The sequence below is a fragment of the Lepus europaeus genome, chromosome 23 (genome assembly GCF_033115175.1).
Source record: "Lepus europaeus isolate LE1 chromosome 23, mLepTim1.pri, whole genome shotgun sequence".
Lineage (NCBI taxonomy): Eukaryota > Metazoa > Chordata > Mammalia > Lagomorpha > Leporidae > Lepus > Lepus europaeus.
Genome location: NC_084849.1, coordinates 26465621 through 26485222, shown reverse-complemented (window position 1 = coordinate 26485222; position 19602 = coordinate 26465621). Strand labels below are relative to the sequence as shown.

Below are 19602 nucleotides of genomic sequence, written 5' to 3'. Positions count from 1 at the left end.
AACCCTGAACTTGGTTCCCTCATACAGCTGAGGCTCAGGTTGCTTTGGACCTGGCCTTTGACATAGGTGGCTTTACATCAACTAGTTACTTCTGGGTTGGGCGCAGGGCTCGGCCCATGTAGTAGTAATTTTAGAGAGTGATAACTGCGTTCTTCACTGCACCGCCTCCTATGGAGACCTGTTTGCCCAGCCCCATTCTTATGCCGGGTAGTAATTGCTCAGTCGATAGCTATTACATCGATTGTCAGTGAATATTTGGTGAGCACAAATAGGCTTCCTCATGCTTGCCAACTGTGATTGACTGGTGGGAGCCCCTTGGACTTGATGGAGATAAATAGCATGAACTCTGTCCCCAAATCTTGCTGCTGAGTGGGCGGCCAAGCAACACCCAGACAAGTTACACAGCACCCGGCATTTGGATGTTCCAAGGGAGTGGGACATCCACCCTGGCCTGTGTAGACAGTCACCTGTTCATTTGCATGTTAATCAGGGCTGCTGTTGCAATACAGTAGCAGTCTAGTCACTATGATAGAGCCTCTATGGTCTGCAAAGCTAAAGTATTCTCTGGCACTTTTAAGAAGTTTGCAGTACCCTGCTTGCCCCTTCTTTTCCATGAGCATGCTGTCTTTACAACTGTAGCTTCCCTCCCGCATCCTCCTGATCTTCCTCTTTTCTCCATGTTAAGGCACCCCCCACCAACCTGTGTCTGTTCACCCAACATGCAGCAGGCCAGTCGCAGACACTGAGATGGTGAAAGAAAGTAGGAATTTGTTTTGCAGTGCACAGAGCAAGGAGCTGGGCAGCTGTCACTTAATTCCCGGGCTCCTGGTGGGGTTAGGGTTAAGGTTTCTTACAGATGGAAATCACAGTTGAGAGGTCCATGTTCAGCGCAAGTGCAGGTCCCTGGTTGGTCTGCAGTTCCCACTGCCCTCCTTTGACTGGTCAGCAACATTGGAATTTTGGGGGAATTTTGATGATGGTAAAGTGGTCTTCAGTCAGTCAGGTGGGAGATACTTCTTGCTTAGGCCTAGGGTTCCTGGAGAAATCTTCAAGATAAGACTGAACTTCACAATGTTGTCTTTAGAGAAGATAAATGACCTCATGAGTCTCATGATTAGGGATCCTGTAGCACCAACTGCATCACTCCCTCAGTTCAGGGAGTTTTTATATTTTAATTTTTTTTTTAATTTGAGAGAGGGAGGTCTCCCATCTACTGGTTCACTCCCCAGATGGCCGCAGTGGCCGGAGCTGAGCAAAAGCCAGGAGCCAGGAGCTTGCCTCCAGGTCTCCCACGCGGGTGCAGGGGCCCAAAAACTTGGGCCATCTTCCACTGCTTTCCCAGGCCACAGCAGAGAGCTGGATTGGAAGAGGAGCAGCTGGGATTTGAACCGGCGCCCATATGGCATGCCAGCACTGCAGGTGGAAGCTTAGCCCACTACACCACAGCACCAGCCCCAAGGAGTTAATTTTTTTTAAAGATTTATTTATTTATTTGAAAGAGTTGCACAGAGAAGGAGAGGCAGGGAGAGGTCTTCCATCCACTTGTTTACTCCACAACTGGCCACAACGGCCGGAGCTGCGCCGATCTGAAGCCAGGAACCAGGAGCTTCTTCTGGGTCTCCCACGCGGGTGCAGGGGCCTATGGACTTGGGCCATCTTCCACTGCTTTCCCAAGCCATAGCAGAGAGGTGGATCGGAAGTGGAGAAGCCGGGACTCGAACCAGCACCCATATGGGGTGCCAGCACTGCAGGTGGCAGCTTTCACCCGCTGCACCACAGTGCCAGCCCTGGGAGTTAATTTTAATAAGAAGTTTATTTGCAGTTATAAAGGCAGGCAAGGAAACTAAACTAGGCCAGGGATGCTGGGAGTCTGTGGGAGGCGAAGATCTGACATTATCTAGCATCTACCTGAGAGCTTCATTAACATCTAGCATGTTGTGTAATTTACTTTATTGCATTTATTGTATCTCTTTTTTGGGGGCTAGGGACTCTCGTGTTATGTTATAGGGATCGAGAGCCCTAGCTGGGCTAGGAGAGACCCCCAGCTAGACTTAGTTCAGATTCTTCCCATTTGTAAGAATATAACCAGGAGACAGATAGAAGTGAACAGAAAAGCAGGATTTATTGAAAAGCAAAGTATAGTACACACTCAAGCAGGAGTGCAGGCAACAGAAAAGAGAATGACTTGCTCCCACCTAGGCTGAGGTCACCCTTATAGAACAGGGGCCAGATAGAAGATCTGGGTAGGATGGCAGTGCACGTGATGTCTGGGGCCTGATGGACAGTGAGGCCCAGCTGCCTGAGGAGTCTGGGTGGTGCACATAACGTGGGTGTTGGCGGTCCTTAGCTCCTTGTTCCTCACTGGCTCTGTGCACAGCCCACGTCCCCTTCTTCACTGAAGGGTAACTTCTGAATTTTGGTTTGGTTCATTGTTCTATCCAAGTACCTAGTACAGTGCCAGGCACATAGTAGGTGCTTAGCAAATAGGAGTTGAAGGAGACGAAGCATATGTGTAAGCTCATGAATGTGTAGGGCTTGACAGTTTGCAAAGCACTTGTGCTTGAAGATGTGGAGAGCTGGAAGAGACTCGTCTGGCCCAGGACGTGGAGCTGCTTAGTGAAGACCAGATTCCAGCCCCAGCCTGAGGTGCCTAAGAGCCTGCCCACCCTGCAGGCTGCTCAGCATGCTCGCCCTGGGTCAGCTCTGCACTCGGGACCATTTTTGGAAGAGTTGTGCCAGGCTGCCCAGAAATAGCCACTCCCTCTGCCAGTCATTGCTAGGAGTGTGCATACGTGCTTCCCCTCCTCTGTTTTAAAACCACTCTGTCTTGAGGCTTATCTAAATTAGTCTTTTCAGTTTGTTGGTTTACTGATTTATTTTTCTTTGTTGCATTAATTTCCCCTTTCATATCACTTATTTGGTTTTACTGTGTATTGTTTCTGGCTTACTGATTTGAATGTGTGTTCAGTCTTCTAATGCATGTCTCTCAAGTTTTCCCAGATACACTTTTAACTGCATCCTGTAAGTTTTGGTATTTGGTGTTTGTGATTTTTCTGTAATTGATTGTCTGACTTTACTGAATTATGTTCAGAGGATGTGCTCTGTATTAGATCCAGTCTTTGGCACTTGTTGGGTAAAAGTCCTGTGGATGCTTGAAAAGAATATGTTTACTGATAGGGAGGCACGGTGACCCTGGATCTCCAGTCCAGGAATGTAGCTGGTTTACTGGTGTTCACATTCTCGCTGGTCCTCGCTGATGTCTTGTCTGAGATCTCCCTCAGCCCCAGTGGAGGTGATCATCACCCATGACCCTTGGTGATTTTTGCTTAACTGCATTCCCTACGTTGGAATCCTAGGTTCTTAAAAGCAGGGACTATGCTTCACTGTGCCTGGTGTAAATAAGAAGGTGCTCGGTAATGTTGGCTAAATCAGTGAGCGAAGAAGTTGGCAGGGGCACAGAATACCTTCTGTGCAGTGGACACTGGCTGGGTGTGCTGGGAGGCGGCAGCAGGGCAAGCCCGTCCGGAGGCCCAGAGTTACACCCAGTAGGATACCAGGTGTTTTCCAGAAAACTGGTCTTTTTGGAATCAGGTCACACAGAGCCTCCTCAGTTTAAAAGAGCTGGTAAAGTGATGGTTTCCCCGGAGCCCTCCCCAGTGGGGAGGCTGTGGCTGCTGACCCTCTTCCCAGGGACCTCCTCCCATCCCCCCGCAGGTGCGAGTTCTCCAAAAGGAGCTTGCGGCGTCCACCTCTGAAGACACACACCCCTACAAGGAGGAGCTGGAGACGGCCCTGGAGCAATGCTTCTACTGCCTGTACAGCTTCCCCAGCAAGAAGAGCAAGGCCAGGTACCTAGAGGAGCACTCGGCCCAGCAGGTGAGGGCCCCGCAGCAGACCCAGGGAGGACAGGGCTCCAGGAAAGTGGGAGCTGGGAGCTGTCGAAGTTTGACACCCAGCTCCACAGTCTCAAGAGTGGAGAAGCCAGGCTCTGATCAGTAGGCCTATGAGAGGACTTCGTTTTGCAAGGGATTTTCCTTGCAAAAACTTTGCTTCTTAAATGTTGACTGAGCATTCAGAAATGTAGCATGGCAGTTGTCAGTGGATTTCTTCCCAGTTTGGATAATGTGAACAATTTCTTAGAGGTTTTTTGGTTTTGTCATTTTGGTTTTCAGAGAGCTACTGTGTATCAATATTGTCAGTTTTTCTTTGGTCTTAGAGATTCCATCCTCTAAAGCAGTGATGAGCTGTTTTTCTGCCAGTGGCCATTGGATCTTTGTAACATCGTTTGTGGGCCCTACAAAATGATACACTTAAGAAATATCAGCCTTCTATAGATTTATTGAATTTCAATTCCAGCCTGTGGTTGCCTTGGCAGGGCCAGACCAAATGATTTCGTGGGCCTTCCATGGCCCACAGACCAAAAATTCCCTGCCCTTTCCAGTGTAAGCACCTAGGACAGGGCCTGTGCTGTGGCTTCAGTACCTAAAACCATCCTGGCTTAGATTCAGCACCTGCTCGATATTTGTCAGCCAAGTGGCCTGAGGCATGGAAGGGGCCAGTGGCCAGCCATAGGGCCTCACCCCAGTTGAAGCCACAGTTTAGCTCAGTAGTGTTGGCTTACAGGGAGCAGCCCTCAGTTTCCAATATTACCAGGCTTAGCTCTTTAGACATTCAGCCTTAAGGGTTATAGGAAGTATGCTTTTTCCTTTGATTGTTTTAATTTGAGAGTGCAGGCCTGCATACGAGAGAGTGCTCCCATCTTCTTCTTTTTTTTTTTTTTTTTTTTTGACAGGCAGAGTGGACAGTGAGAGAGACAGAGAGAAAGGTCTTCCTTTTGCTGTTGGTTCACCCTCCAATGGCCGCCACGGCCAGCACGCTGCGGCCGGCACATCACGTTGATCCAAAGGCAGAAGCCAGGTGCTTCTCCTGGTCTCCCATGGGGTGCAGGGCCCAAGCACTTGGGCCATCCTCCACTGCACTCCCGGGCCACAGCAGAGAGCTGGACTGGAAGAGGAGCAACCGGGACAGAATCCGGCACCCTGACCGGGACTAGAACCTGGTGTGCTGGCGCTGCAAGGTGGAGGATTAGCCTAGTGAGCCGTGGCGCCGGCCACTCCCATCTTCTAATTAGTCCCCAAATGCCTACAACAGGCTGGACCGGGCTGGGCTGAACTCAAGTTGACAGCTCAGTCCAGGTCTCCCGTGTGGGTGATACCAACCCAGTCACTTGAGTCATCTCTGCCTTGTGGGGTCTGCGTGAGCAGGAAGCTGGAGTCAGGGGCTGGAGCCGGATACTGGTCCCAGGGGCCAAATGCATCGCCAGCACACAGGTTTTCAGTATAATGGGGACGTGTTCTAGGCTCTGCAGTCTGTTATGATTCCATTTACACTGACATGGTAGATTTCTGTAGAGAAAATGTTTCCTTTTCCCTTTACCCTGAATGTGCTGTCCATCTGCCTTCTGTCTTTTCTCAAGGTGGATCTTATATGGGAGGATGCTCTGTTTATGTTTGAGTATTTTAAGCCCAAGACACTTCCTGAGTTTGACAGTTACAAGACCAGCACTGTGTCTGCTGACTTGGCCAACCTCTTGAAGAGAATTGCCACCATCGTGCCCCGCACGGAGAGGCCGGCGCTGAGCATGGACGCAGTCTCCGCCTACATTGAGGGCACCTCATCTGAGGTGGGCTCCCAGGGATGGGGCTGGGGGTGGTGACAGCGTAGGTGGTGCCATCCTCCCCCTCTGGCACTGCCACCCACGTGCCCTTCTTACTCTGCACCATACAACAGGGCCGGGAGAAGCTGGAGAGTCAACCAGACATCTAGGCTTTCCTGGCCACACGGCAGTCCTTGGCTCTCCCCCTACCCCCCACTAACACTTGTCCTCTCATCTGCCAGGTACCCTGCCTCCCAGAAGGGGCTGACCCCTCCCCTCCAGTGGTGAATGAGCTCTACTACCTGCTGGCTGACTATCATTTCAAAAACAAGGAGCAGTCCAAGGCCATCAAGTTCTACATGCACGACATCTGCATCTGCCCCAACAGGTGGGTGAGGCGCGTGTGGGCCAGGCCAGCGTAGGAGGGCTGAGGGACTCCACTTAGCTAGCTCTGCAGTGGGCCTGTTTGGAGTTTCCCTGCCCCAAGCAGAGAGACCGAGCAGAAAGGAGTGAGAAGGTGGTTTAGCTCTTTACAGCTCTTAGGAAAGGTAGGTTCTTAAGGAAAAATGATAGCAGGAGAGAAGGCTTTTTCCCGAAGACCTATGTGAGAGGGTGCTGGGGTCAGAGGAGACACCAGGTGTCCATCTGGGCCCTGGCCTGTGGGGCAAGGAGGCACTGCCTGGCTCTGTCCTGCTGGCTTGGTGCTGCTTCCTTTCCTGCCCCAGGCCCTAGGCAGCTGGCCGATGTGTGCTCCAGCTACTTCCACCACAGGATCTTTAATTATGGTTACTCTGTAATGGGGGGAGTAAGAGAAAATTCAAGCCGGGAGTTCTCTTGCCTGTCCGGACAGTGCAGTGTTGGCAGTAGTGATTGTCAGCATGGTGCATGTAGGAGGCCCCGTTGTATGTGAGGCTCATGCTTTCTTCCCATGGGGCCCTGCGTGGTGCTCTCTTAAAATGTAGTGGTTGGTCTGGGAGCCCAGAGGGACCCTGCTGTACTCAGGAAGTATCTGGAGCCGTTGATTAGCAGGAATCTTTTCTCATGGATGCCTTACTTAGGAGGTGAGCCTCGATCATGGTCAAGACAAGGCCACTCTCTCTGGCTGCACTGCATCTGAAGCCTAGACTAGCGCCTACAGGCAGCCTTTCCGGAAGTGCTCATCCTTGAACTGCCCCTCTCAGGGGGAGCCAGAACACTCCACCTGTTGGGCTCCATTTGTCCTAGGGCAGAGGGGCTGGGGTCTGAGTGCAGGAGGCAGTTTTCAAGACCTTTCTACCTTGTGGGAGAGGCTGTCACAGGCCCCCTGTTCCCCAGCCTGTGGTTCCCTGCAGGGAGGGAGCACGTGCCAGGGGTCACTGTGGACCAGTGTGGTGGCACAGACCTGCTTTCAGGCTGGCTGAAGGTGCAGCCGTGGGAGTTACCTTCTCTGCACCACTGCTTGCTTCCCTGTATCCAACCCACCTGTCCAGGGCACCTGTCACCTGCCAGCCTTCAGTCGACGGAATGAGGGTCATGACAGCTCAACCAGGCCACCTCCCAACTTGTATGCCTACTTGTTAGGAGGGAGACAGCCCATGAGCCCCGACCACTAGGCAGCCCTGCCAAGAAGAGGGCTCTCCTATGAGGACTGGCCCCTGGGCCAGGCTGGGGACTTGGTGGCTCTATGCTGGGTTTGAGACCTCGCTGCTTTCCTTCTGGCCCTTACAGACAAATGCCAGGGGAGATAGAAGTCTAGCTGTGCTGCTAAACTGGAAGTTTGGATGCTGGTTTTGTCCTTAAATCTGAGCCGGCTGGGTGCAGACAGCCACGTGGATGGATGTCTGACTGTGGTGTTGGAGTTGCTGTGGGGAACTCATGCCTTGAGTATGCCGGGGACAGCGTTCGTCTTCCCTGTTAGCCATTCCTTCGGCAGTCCCTGAGCCGGAAGTGGCCCACGTGGGCCGGGAATCGTGCAGAGCAGCATTTGGGGTGGGGGAAGTAGGAGTGGGGCCTAGTACCACTCATCCCCACGGCCAAGGAAGCTAGTCTGAGCCTGCTGCGTGGCCCTGGACTCTTGTTGCATCTGTGTTTGTGTTGTCCCCAGGCCTCGTTCCCTCAGCGTCCCTATAGAGCGTGGGGCGTGTCTGCTCTGCTAGAATCAGGGGCTCACATCAGGAGATGGCTCTAGGCAACACCTGGATGAGCAGGCTGAGTTGTGATGAGCTGTTTGTATGCGTGGTTATTTTATGTTGTGACAGGAGACAGTGGCTTCTGTTGGGCACCTGCTGTGATGTGGGCAACAGGAGCTGCTGAAGGCACCCTGGGAGCTCCTCCATGTGAACAGCGGTGGCTTGGCACAGGGTCCCACCATCTGAAGGGAACTGGCCACGACCCCCATGTCCCCTCCTCCAGGGGACCTGCGCAGAGCCAGGGAACACACGGTGCAGGCCCCTGGGGGGAGGGGCTCTCAGGAGCCCCTCAAGTGGGGGAAAAGCCCTTCTCTTTGCTGTCGCACTGTCATCAAAGCCTTTCCGGTTCTTGCCTGCTTCTTCGTTCACACCTTCGGGTACTGGAACGTGATAAAAGCCACACGAGCTTCACCCATTTCCTCTGCCCCTGCCGCAGCTTAGATGCTGTCACGTGGTTCAGGAAGCCACTTAGCCAGTGCAGAGTTACTGGAGCAGTGGGTTAAGGATCCTCGGCCTATGGGAGGTGCCTCTGTTGTTTCGCTTACTGCCTTTTCTATTCTTGGCACTCAGGATGCTCAGATGCCCAGAACTCGTCTTGGTCTTCGTTTTCTGTAGCCATCCCCTGTCTCAGGGAGATTTCTGTTCTCAACTTCACTTTGTTTCAGTTGCTTTCAGAATGTTAGGGACTCAGCCATCATGTAAGTCCCCTTGCTCTTCATTTTACTACTGGGGATGGAGTGGGAAGGGGTGGAGGCTGCTCAAGGTTCCAGAGGGAGAGCAGGGTAGAGGCTGGGTGGCAGAGGTCCTGGTTGCCCATGCTTTTGGTGGGTGAGTGTTGACGGCAGGCTGTGCTCGTGCAGGAGGATGGAAGGTTGTACCTGCCGAGGGTCTCTCTGTCACTTCTGCTACAACACCTTGCAGGGGACACCTTGTACGTATTTTTTTTTTTTTAGATTTATTTATTTATTTGAAAGGCAGAGTTACAGAGGCAGAGAGAGAGAAAGTCTTCCATCTGCTGGTTCACTCTCCAAATGCGTGCAATGGCTGGCACTAGGCTGATCCGAAGCCAGGAGCCAGAAGCTTCTTCTGGGTCCCACATGGATGCAGGGGCCCAAGGACTTGGGCCATCTTCTACTGCTTTCCCAGGCCATAGCAGAGAGTTGTTTTGGAAGTGGAGCAGCCCGTACTCACACTGGCACCCATATGGGATGCCAACACTACAGGTGGCAGTTTTAACCGCTATGCCACAGCACCAGGCCCAGCCCTCTGTACTTTCCACCAGAGCTGTTCAATGGGTAAGCCCCTCAATGCCAGGAAGCAGAGACCAAAAGCCCATCTGTTAGAGTGGTTACTGAGTTGCCTGTGGGGTGCTGTCTTGTAGTGCCCTGTAGCTCCCCTCCATGAGGTAGGTCTTCTTAGCCCTGTGCCACAGCTGAGAGACGTGGCTGATGATGGTCATGGTATTAGTGAAGGACAGAGCTGGGCTTTGACCTGGTAATGGCAGCTGAGTTTCCCTGGTGTCTGCCTGCCCACCCACCAAGCTGTTGTGCTGTGCTGTCAGAGCAGTGATGGGTTTTGCTGATGCTTTTTGTCTCACCACAGGTTCGATTCCTGGGCAGGCATGGCCTTGGCTCGGGCCAGCCGCATTCAGGACAAGCTGAACTCCAATGAGCTGAAGAGCGACGGACCCATCTGGAAGCACGCCACGCCTGTCCTGAACTGCTTCCGGCGGGCCCTGGAGATCGATAGCTCCAACCTGTCCCTGTGGATTGAGTACGGCACCATGTCCTACGCCTTGCACTCATTTGCCTCTCGCCAGCTGAAGCAGTGGCGAGCCGAGCTGCCCCCTGAGCTCGTGCAGCAGGTGAGGAGGGTGCTGGGAGGGGCCTGCCATCCTCCTGTGTCACTGCAGTGCCCTCAGCTCAGCCTAGCTCTTTCCTGTCTGTTCTTTGTACCTGTCCTCACACCCCTGCTGGGGGCTCACAAATTATTCCCCCGAGACTCAAGCTGTACCGCAGTCAGTGACGGCTTGGTCCCTGGTTCTTGCACACTCAGTCCAGTGCAGGGAAGGTCAGGGCCAGGTTATTGTGTGCTGACTGGTCAGCCATCCATTTTAAGGAAGTTGAGAGGCAGTGAATGGTGTTCACCTCTTCCCTCCTCCCTCAAAGAAACTTGGGTCTTTATAAAAAGTCTTGTGGGGGTTTTTGAAGCCCTGTTTGGTGGACATTCCCCTGTGCAGGAAGCTGGGTCTGGCCCGAGGTCTCTGTTGAGCATGGCACGTTTGACTCCTGGAGACAGAGTTAGGGGAGCCACGCAGATATGTGTGGGCCAGTGCAGCAGGGGGCTGGCTGGAGGGGCGATCATCTGCATGATGATGGCGTTGTTGTCAGGGTCTGGGGTGTTGAGAGGACTGCATGACACTGGGACCACAGTCATGCAGCTGTTGTGCTCTGAGAGCCTCTCTGGGTAGGTTTGGATCTTCGTGCCCAGGACCTCTCTGCCCCCAGGGCCCTGGAGAGCAAGGATACGGAGCCCCTGCATTCTTCTTTGGCCTCGTGATGCCTCCCACCTCCTAGCATAGAGCTAAGTAGTGGGAAGCCCTGTCCTGCTCAGAGAGGTAACAGTTCTTTGCTGCTTTTTTCTGATTAAAAGTGATGTGTGCTTAGTGTAAAAACTGCAACGATGTTGAAAAGCGTCATGCCCAGAGATAGCTGCTTTTACAATATGGTGATGTCCCTGTCCAACACAGATGTAAGAGAGCGGCTGCTGTTTGAGGGTGGGCAGCACTGGGAAGTGGTTGTAAGTGAATCTACTTAAGGCAAGACTAAACTATTGTATAAATAGTGAGTAATATGTGTAATTGATACATCTTGAAGAACATTAAGAGTAATCAAAATAACTCCCAAATCTCTTATTGCTAGGACTTTGATGTCCAATTCCTCAAACAAAGAATCTTGAAGTTTGGTTGGTTCTTGAGGGTTCTTGGGGAATTTAATTTTCCAACAGGTGTTTTTTGTTTTGTTTTGTTTTGTTTTGTTTTTTTTAATTTTTCATCTGCTTAAAAGGCCAACAGAGAGAGAAAGATTTTCTGTCTGCTGATTTGCTCCTCAAATGCCCAGGGCTGGACCAGGCTGAAGTTGAGAGCCTGAAACTCCACCTGAGCCTCCCACGCGGGTGTCAGGGGCCCACGTCCTTGAGCCATCACGTGCTGGGTTGGAAGCAGAGTTGCTGAGGCTTGAAACAGGACTCGAGTGTAGGATGCAGTCGTCACCAACAGCGGCTTAACCTGCCCCACCACAAGCTGGCCCCACTGCCCGATTTATATAAAGATTAAAGATTCATTCGTTTATTTGAAAGATACAATGGCAGAGAGGAAGAGACAGAAAGATCATCCATCCACTGGTTCACTCCTCAAATGCCCACAACAGCCAGGGCTAGGCCAGGCTGAAGCCAGGAGCCAAGAACTCTACTTGGGTTTCCCACATGGGTGGCAGGGACCCAAGTACTTGGGCCATTATCTGCTGCCTCCCAGCTGCATCAGCAGGAGGCTGGATCAGAAGCATGGAGTACCTGGGACATGAACCAACACGCCGATGTGGGACGCGGGCATCACAAGTGGCAGCCGTAACCTGATGCTCCACCATGGCCGCTTCTGATGTGACATTCTCACAGCATGAATTTACAAAAATGCTCCAGGGCTGTATCCCCTTGCCCTGGGTTCCCCCAGTGCTGTGCTTGACTGCAGTAACCATGCCTGGTCCTCAGGCGTGAAGCTTTGGCCTATGGCCTGAGCAGTCTGGATACCACTTTCATCACTTTCATAAAATCCTACATCTTTTTTTTTTTTTTTTTAAATTTAAAAAAACATATTTTTTTTGACAGGCAGAGTGGACAGTGAGAGAGACAGAGAGAAAGGTCTTCCTTTGCCATTGGTTCACCCTCCAATGGCCGCCGCGGCCGGCGCGCTGCGGCCAGCGCACTGCGCTGATCCGAAGGCAGGAGCCAGGTGCTTCTCCTGGTCTCCCGAGGGGTGCAGGGCCCAAGCACTTGGGCCATCCTCCACTGCACTCCTGGGCCACAGCAGAGAGCTGGCCTGGAAAAGGGGCAACCGGGACAGAATCCAGAGCCCCGACCGGGACTAGAACCTGGTGTGCCGGCGCCGCAAGGCGGAGGATTAGCCTGTTGAGCCACGGCGCCGGCCAAATCCTACATCTTATGCAAGACTTGTGATTTTATTTTACAATAAATTTTCTTTTCTTTTTTTTTTTTTAAAGATTTATTTTATTTATTTGAAAGAGTTACAGAGAGAAGTAGAGGCAGAGAGAGAGTGTTCCATCCACTGTTCACTCCCCAGATGGCCACAACGGCTGGAGCTGCACCAATCTGAAGCCAGGAGCTAGGAGCTTCTTCCGGGTCTTCCATGTGGGTGCAGGGGCTCAAGGACTTGGGCCATCTTCTACTGCTATCCCAGGCCATAGCAGAGAGCTGGATCAGCAGAGGAGCAGCCAGGACTAGAACCAGCGCCCATATGGGATGCTGGCATTCAGGCCAGGGCGTTAACCTGTTGCGCCACAGCGCCGACCCCACAATAAATTTTCATTATCCTATCAGACTAGATCTGAAAATCAGTGGAAACTGACCAAAAAAAAAAGTGATGAAATTGACACATTGGTGAAAATGCCGAATGGCAAAGGCCCTGTTCACTGCTGACAAAAAGCGATGCCAAGTGAGTGGCGAGCCCAAACCATAACCATTTCACGCTGTGATAGTCGCCATGGAGTATTCTGGAACCCTTCCTTGCATTCACTGCCTTGGGCTCCTCTGATGCTTTTCCCATGAGGCCCTGCTGGGCATCGGTGTGCTGTGGAATGCCTTTTGATAAAACCGTAAGAAGACTGAACTCTGTCTCAGCACGTTTCACAATCTGCGTGTGGCTCACACTTGATGTGGACAAGCAGGAGGCATGACTGTGCCTCACCGTGGGCTGTTCCAAAGTCTGCTGCAGTGGCCTTGCCTTCTTCCTGTGAGCTCTGAGCCCAAGAGGGTGATCTCAGAGTTCCAGGCTCAAGGTGTCTGCACCTTGGCCCCAAGGTTTTTCCTTCCTCAGAGCCCAAATTGCATGAACCCTGTAGGTCAGTGAGCATGCTGGCACCTGGCTGGGCAAGAGAACCTTTTGAGTGGATGGGAGGCTTGTCACAAGGCTTGTCAGGGACCCACAGTCAGAAGCTGTGCATTGGATTTCTAGAGTGGGGACAGGCCTAGCACCAGTGTCAAAAGTGGAGGGAGTGGTCACTGCTGACAAAAGGCAGGTACCAAGCCCTGTAGCAGGTCCAAACCCTGAAAGAGAATAGAGGAGAGATGTGCCTACGTGGCCCTCGCCTGAGAACTGCTTCATTTAAAAATGATTCTTCACCTTGCGGCACCGGCACACCGGGTTCTAGTCCCGGTTGGGGCACCGGATTCTATCCCGGTTGCCCCTCTTCCAGGCCAGCTCTCTGCTATGGCCCGGGAGTGCAGTGGAGGATGGCCCAAGTGCTTGGGCCCTGCACCCGCATGGGAAACCAGGAGAAGCGCCTGGCTCCTGGCTTCGGATCAGCAAGATGCGCCGGCCACAGCGGCCATTGGAGGGTGAACCAATGGCAAAAAGGAAGACCTTTCTCTCTGTCTCTTTCTCTCTCACTATCCACTCTGCCTGTTCTACTGCTTTCCCAGGCCATAGCAGGTAGCTGGATTGGAAGTGGAGCAGCCAGGACTCAAACCGGCACCCATATGGGATGCCGTCATAGCGCTGGTCCCAAGATCGATCTTCATCCACTGGTTCACTCCCCAAATGGCTGCGACGGCTGAGACTGAGCCAGGCCAAAGCCAGGAGCCCAGAACTTCTTCCGGTCTCTCATGTGGGTGGCAGGGACCCAAAGATTTGGGCCATCTTCTGCTGCTTTCCCAGGCCCATTAGCAGGGAGCTGGATGGGAAGTGGAGCAGCCGGGGCTTGAACCAGCGCCCATATGGGATGTCAGCTTCACCTTCTACACCCCAGTACCAGCCCCTCCGTGTCCTTCTTTATGGGTATGGAAGGAGGGGGAATCCTGTTGAACCTCAGAGGTGCATCCCCTGTGGAGCTGGGTGCTGCTGCTGGGTGAACGTCCTCACCAGCCCTGCTTACTCAGCCTAGTGAGAGGACGAGAGGACAGGGCACTCACTGCGCACTTGGAGGCACACCCCAGAAGGGATGCTTTAAGTCCCGACTGCTCAGACCGCCCTTGGCCTCGGTCTTCCTCTTTCCCACTGCAGGTGCAGGTCCCCTTCCTGCAACCACACGGATCCCAGTTGGGATCCTTAGAGAGGGTCCCTAGGTGCTTTTCTGTAAACTCATGAATTGTGTCCTGAGCTGCAGGGAAAGGTAGAGGATAGAACCATGGAATTAACGTAAAGTGACCTGAGTTTAAGGCCAGCCTTGTGCCTCACTGGGTGTGTGCTTTTGAGAGACCCCCCAGGCCTTTGCACTCCTCTGAGCGTCACCAGCTGGGGAGCAGGGGCAGCGGTTCTGACTCCTGTGGTTGTCGAGAGGAATGTAGGTTTGTGGTCCTGTCCGCAGGCTGAGAAAGTGATCCCTGGGCAGCTTCAGGCCTCACACCTGAGGCCGACTGGGCTGGTGGTGTCTTTGCAGATGGAGGGCCGGCGTGACAGCATGCTGGAGACTGCCAGGCACTGTTTCACGTCAGCGGCGCGCTGCGAGGGCGACGGCGACGAGGAGGAGTGGCTCATCCACTACATGCTGGGCAAGGTGGCCGAGAAGCAGCAGCAGCCACCCGCCGTGTACCTGCTGCACTACCGGCAGGCCAGCCACTACTTGCACGAGGAAGCAGCCCGCTACCCCAAGAAGATCCACTACCACAACCCGCCGGAGCTGGCCATGGAGGCCTTGGAGGTGACATCATGCTGGCCCAGGGTGGGGAGGCAGGGCAGGTGTGCGCTGGCCTCTGAGGCACCAGTGACTCCCCAGGAACCCCCTGGGATTTCTCCATGGTCAGATTTGTGTGCATTTAAATTAAAGCAGCCTTTCCTCTGTTTTTCTAAGCGATGTTGCCATCTTCTCTGGGAGAGCATTTTGTTATTGCTCAGGAGAAAATCTCTCTTCATGAGCGCACACAGGTTCTGAGAGCTTGGCCTTGATGGCAGGGCAGTGCAGTACCCCCCAGTGCCTAGGGCACGACTGACAGGCATTTTGGAGGCCTCGAATCGAGCACTTGCGTAGGAACTGGACGTGCTTGCTTTGGTCTGGGACTCAGCTTCCCAGGGCCCTGAGTACATTAGCTTCAACCTCTCTTGGGCTGTGTGTCCAGTCCTCTGCTGGTCTCGTCTGCCCAGCAAGGCTCTTGGCATTTGGGCAGAACTCACTGCTTGCTGATCCTTTTTCTGCCTCTACATATTTTTTTTCTGATTATAATATTAGCATGTTTGGTTTTGCGCACGTGTGTGTGTGTGTGTGTGTTTTAAAGAGATTCGAACAGTTCAAGAGTATATAAAACATGGGAGTCCCAGTGATCCTAGTGCCTCTCCCAGTACTGGCTGATAGCCCCTGGAGTACATCCGGGTCTCTGCTCTTACTGTATAGCTAGGTGGTAACGCTTTCTTACCACTTTGCAGCCTGCCTTGTCACTGGACACGATGTAGTGGAAGGCGTGGTGAGCTTCCCTGCCTGTCCTCGTGCCCTGCTGTCTGGTTGGGCATTTGTTTATTAGCACAGCACCTTCTCCTAATGGGCTTAGCAGCCTCCTCACTTCTTGCCGTGCCAGGGCCTGCACATTGCATGTCCCGCACTTGCCTGTGAGCACTGAGTGAGTGGTTCCCAGGGCTTTAAAGTTCAAAGGTGGAATTGCAGGGTTGCTTCCCATTTGAACCAATGACATCTCACACTGATTGATGAGCATGTGTTTTCCCTCAACTGTGCCTCTTTTTAATATTTGTGAATCTTGGGAGCAAACAAAAAAATCTCATTTTTACAAATTTGCGTTTTGAGATGGTTCACACGGAGTGGCTCACAGTGGCTGTGTGGGGCCGTAGCCCTGGGGTTGGTAGTGAAGTGTGGAAGTGCAGTTCCCTGGGGAACACGTCCCGCAGCAGCTTGGCTGCTAGCTCTCACAGGCCTGCCCTGTCGCGGTGCTTTCCTGCTGTCCATTCAGGGCTGTGGGCCTTGGAGGCACCCAGCTTCGAGGAGAAGCCTGGGCCCAGAAGAGAGGTGTGACTGCGCGGGGTCACCAGCAGGAGGACTGGAGAGTTGAGCCAGACCCTACTGAGGCCACGCCTCCCACATGGCCCCTCTAGACAGCACCGGCCCTGCATGCCGTGGACAGCGCTTCAGCCCTCAAGAAGATGATGTGGGCTCTGTTCCCGCCACGGCTTCTTTTCCTTCAAGTTTTGGTCTCTACTACTGCCTGGTTAATGGTCAGCTGACTAAAAGAGCAGGCAGGCAAAGTTCGTTTCAGGGTACCCCACTCCATGCAGCCAACGTAGCCACGTGACTTGGAGTCAGTGGGTGCGTTCATGCATGCATCTTGCTTTGAAAATGACATTTCTCTGAAGAACTTAACCTTGCCCTGATGTGCATTCTCTGCTCTGGCAACTTCATTCAGAATGCCACAGCTGCCACTCAGATGAAGTTTGCCAGTTGAACACTGCCCTGCTCCACCTGGGCCACCTGGGTGTATGTAGGTGCCTCAGGCAGTTTCCTTCACCTGAAAAGGGAGTTGCTCTGCCACTGTGTCTGAGGCCCGTGAGTAGGCTAAAGGTGGAGGGGCTCCGGGTGTAAGCCCTCACTGTCCTGGATGCCCACTGAGAGTGGACCTGGACCAACAAGCATCCCACCTGGGGGCAAACCACTTCCGGCTGAGAGGAGGCCGGCTAGACAGAGCCTGCAGTGCTGGCACCTACCTTGCCCTCCATTGTGAGCCTGCACCACAGCTGGAAACCACATCAGACGCACACTTGGGCAGGAAGGTCAGGCCAAGTCACCTGCCGAGGTGTCTACGTGTGGTGTAGCATTTGCTTGGGGGCAGTAGAGGGCAGGAGACATGACAGACTGGGTTTAGCCTTGCCCTGGGCTTTCTTGGCCATGGGGCAACTCACTTGACCCATTTGAGATGTGGTGAGGACTCAAGGAAATAGAGGAAAGCACGGGGCCCAACCAGTGCCGCATGCTGCCTGCTCACCCACCCCGTACCCTCCGGGCAGAGGTTCCCAGGGGCGCCTGGTGCTGCCCGGGGGCTGGGTCACAGTCAGAAAGCCGACCTAGTCCTCATTTGCAACCGCCCACAGTCCAGTGGGAGATGGGGCGGGGGTGGGGGGAGCTTGCTTTCTATGGGTTACAAGAGAGGGGTGCCATGCCAGGAGGTGGTGCCCCGTGAACAGTGCTCTGTCCCTCACCACCACATGCCTGGGTTCCTGGGTAAATAAATAGTTAGGCTGTCCATTTTAGAGCTCATTTTGAATTAGTTATAGGTTGGCTGGCTTAAAAGCTAACGAAACAGGCAGTGAGCGATGGCCTGTCGCCCCAGTCAGGGCATTGTTTCCAGCCTTGCTGACTGGCGTGTGGAACACTCTGTGTCCTAGGTGTACTTCCGGCTGCACGCTTCCATCCTGAAGCTCCTGGGGAAGCCTGACTCTGGGGTTGGTGCGGAGGTCCTGGTCACCTTTATGAAGGAGGCTGCAGAAGGACCCTTTGCCAGGGGCGAGGAGAAGAACACCCCCAAAGCTTCGGAAAAGTGAGTGGCAGTCCCTGCTGACTGCAGTGTGGTGTTCGGAGGGACTCATGGAGTCTGAGACCCTCTGGAAGGCCCCAGGTGCTGGGTTGAGGTGCCCTCTGCTGAATCTGGGAAGGAGAAGGTAAAGGTGCAGGCCCCAGTCCCTCACCCTGTGGTGACATCTAAAGCTGCTCTCCAGCCCCCCACCCAATCCTGCAATCCCCACCCCGGGGAGTCCTGGAGAGAAGCTGATGTCTTCCCTTGGTCTCCCCTGGGGCCTGGCTCTATTCTGGGCACAGCACTGGGGCAAACCAGGTTTTACTCAGTGGACTGCTACCCCTTGCTTCTTCTCCAGGGCCTCTCCCAAGGTGGGGACCTCTGAGGCCTGGCCTGCCGCCCATTCTCCCGAGAAGCAGTGGGCAGCGTGGGCTCCTGTGGTGCCAGAGAGCATGGGGAGGCTGGGGCCCTGCTGCACTCCACTTTGGGCCTGGCACTGACCCCGGGCCTGCCTCTGGATGTTGGCCACTCTGCAGCCCAGGCTTCTTTCACTCTGGCATTTACCTCCTGAAGCTTTGGCTCAGCTGACCTCATCTCTGGGGTCCCCGCCTGGCTGGGCACTGTGCCCTCTTAGCCAGTTGTCAGTGAGACCTGCCCCCAGGCTCTGTCCCCGAAGGCCACCTGCTCACAACCAGTCTAGGCGATGTTTGCTGCTGGCAAGTGGTGCCCAGCTTTGCCTGGATCGTACCCCTCAGTGTGTAGGACAGACGGCACGCTAACAGCAGGTCAGAGTGTGGCTCGTTGTACTCAGGAGTCAGCACGCTATCAGCAGGTCAGAGTGTGGCTCGTTGTACTCAGGAGTCACAGATTTGCATTTTTACCTGCGGGACAATGAAGTTGTCTTCCATTGATCCTAAGTCTGTCTTTTATAATATTGAGATCTACGAATAAACACGAATGTATTCTACTTACAGAAAACTCAGGCAGGCGCTGGCGTTATGGCACAGCAGGTTAAGTTACTGCCTGGGACTCCAGCATCCCCTGTGAGCACTGGTTGGAATCCTGGCTGTTCTGTTTTCAATCCAGCTCCCTGGTAATATGCCTGGTAAAGCAGCAGCAGGTGACCTAAGTACTTGGGCCCCTGCCATCCATGTGGGAGACCTCAGTGGAACTCCAGGCTCCTGGCTTCAGCCTGTCCTAGTTTTGGCTGTTGCATCATTTCGGGAGTGAACCAGCAGATGCAAGATCTCTCTCTCTCTCTCTCTCTCTCTCTCTCTCTCTCTCTCTCTCTCTCTCTCTTTTCTTTTGACAGGCAGAGTGGATAGTGAGAGAGAAAGACAGAGAGAAAGGTCTTCCTTTGCCGTTGGTTCACCCTCCAATGGCCACTGCGGCCAGCACATCACGCTGATCCGAAGCCAGGAGCCAGGTGCTTCTCCTGGTCTCCCATGCCGGTGCAGGGCCCAAGCACTTGGGCCAACCTCCACTGCACTCCCGGGACACAGCAGAGAGCTGGCCTGGAAGAGGGGCAACCAGGATAGAATCCGGTGTGCCGGCGCCGCAAGGCGGAGGATTAGCCTGTTAAGCCACGGCGCCAGCTCTCTCTCTCTCTTTTTAACTGCCTTTAAAATAAATCTTTAAAACAAGAAGAAAAGGAAATTCAGGCAGTATGTAAATATAGAGACTAAAATAGTATAGAACCTCTCCCTTTCAAAGTTAACCATGATTCACAGTTTGATTTCTGAAATTGTTTTCTATGCATTTACACACACTTATGTGCACACATACCATTGGAGGATTTCTTTTATTTATTTATTTTTAAAGATTCATTTATTAATTTGAAAGAGTTAGAAAGAGAGATCTTCCATCCACGTTTGGAGTTCATTCCTCAGATGCTGCAACAGCTGAGTCTGGGCCAGGCCAAAGCCGGGAACTCCATCTGGGTCCCCCACATGGGTGGCAGGGACCCAAGTACTTGGGTCGTCTTACTTTGCTTTCCCAGATGCGTTAGCCAGGAGCCAGATAGGAAGTAGAGCAGCCAAG

The 19602-nt window shown here is 53.3% G+C and overlaps 1 protein-coding gene across 4 annotated transcripts in view; it reads left to right on the top strand.

The window, feature by feature from the left end:
- The window catches only part of CABIN1 (calcineurin binding protein 1), a 135551-nt gene that overhangs the window by 47196 nt on the left and 68753 nt on the right, over positions 1-19602 (top strand). For all 4 annotated transcript variants that reach the window (XM_062182042.1, XM_062182041.1, XM_062182039.1 and 1 more), the window contains exons 20-25: positions 3715-3876; positions 5477-5683; positions 5899-6044; positions 9427-9688; positions 14493-14753; positions 17435-17586. In XM_062182042.1, the coding sequence (XP_062038026.1) occupies positions 3715-3876; positions 5477-5683; positions 5899-6044; positions 9427-9688; positions 14493-14753; positions 17435-17586 (1190 nt within the window). The remainder of the gene's footprint in view (positions 1-3714; positions 3877-5476; positions 5684-5898; positions 6045-9426; positions 9689-14492; positions 14754-17434; positions 17587-19602) is intronic.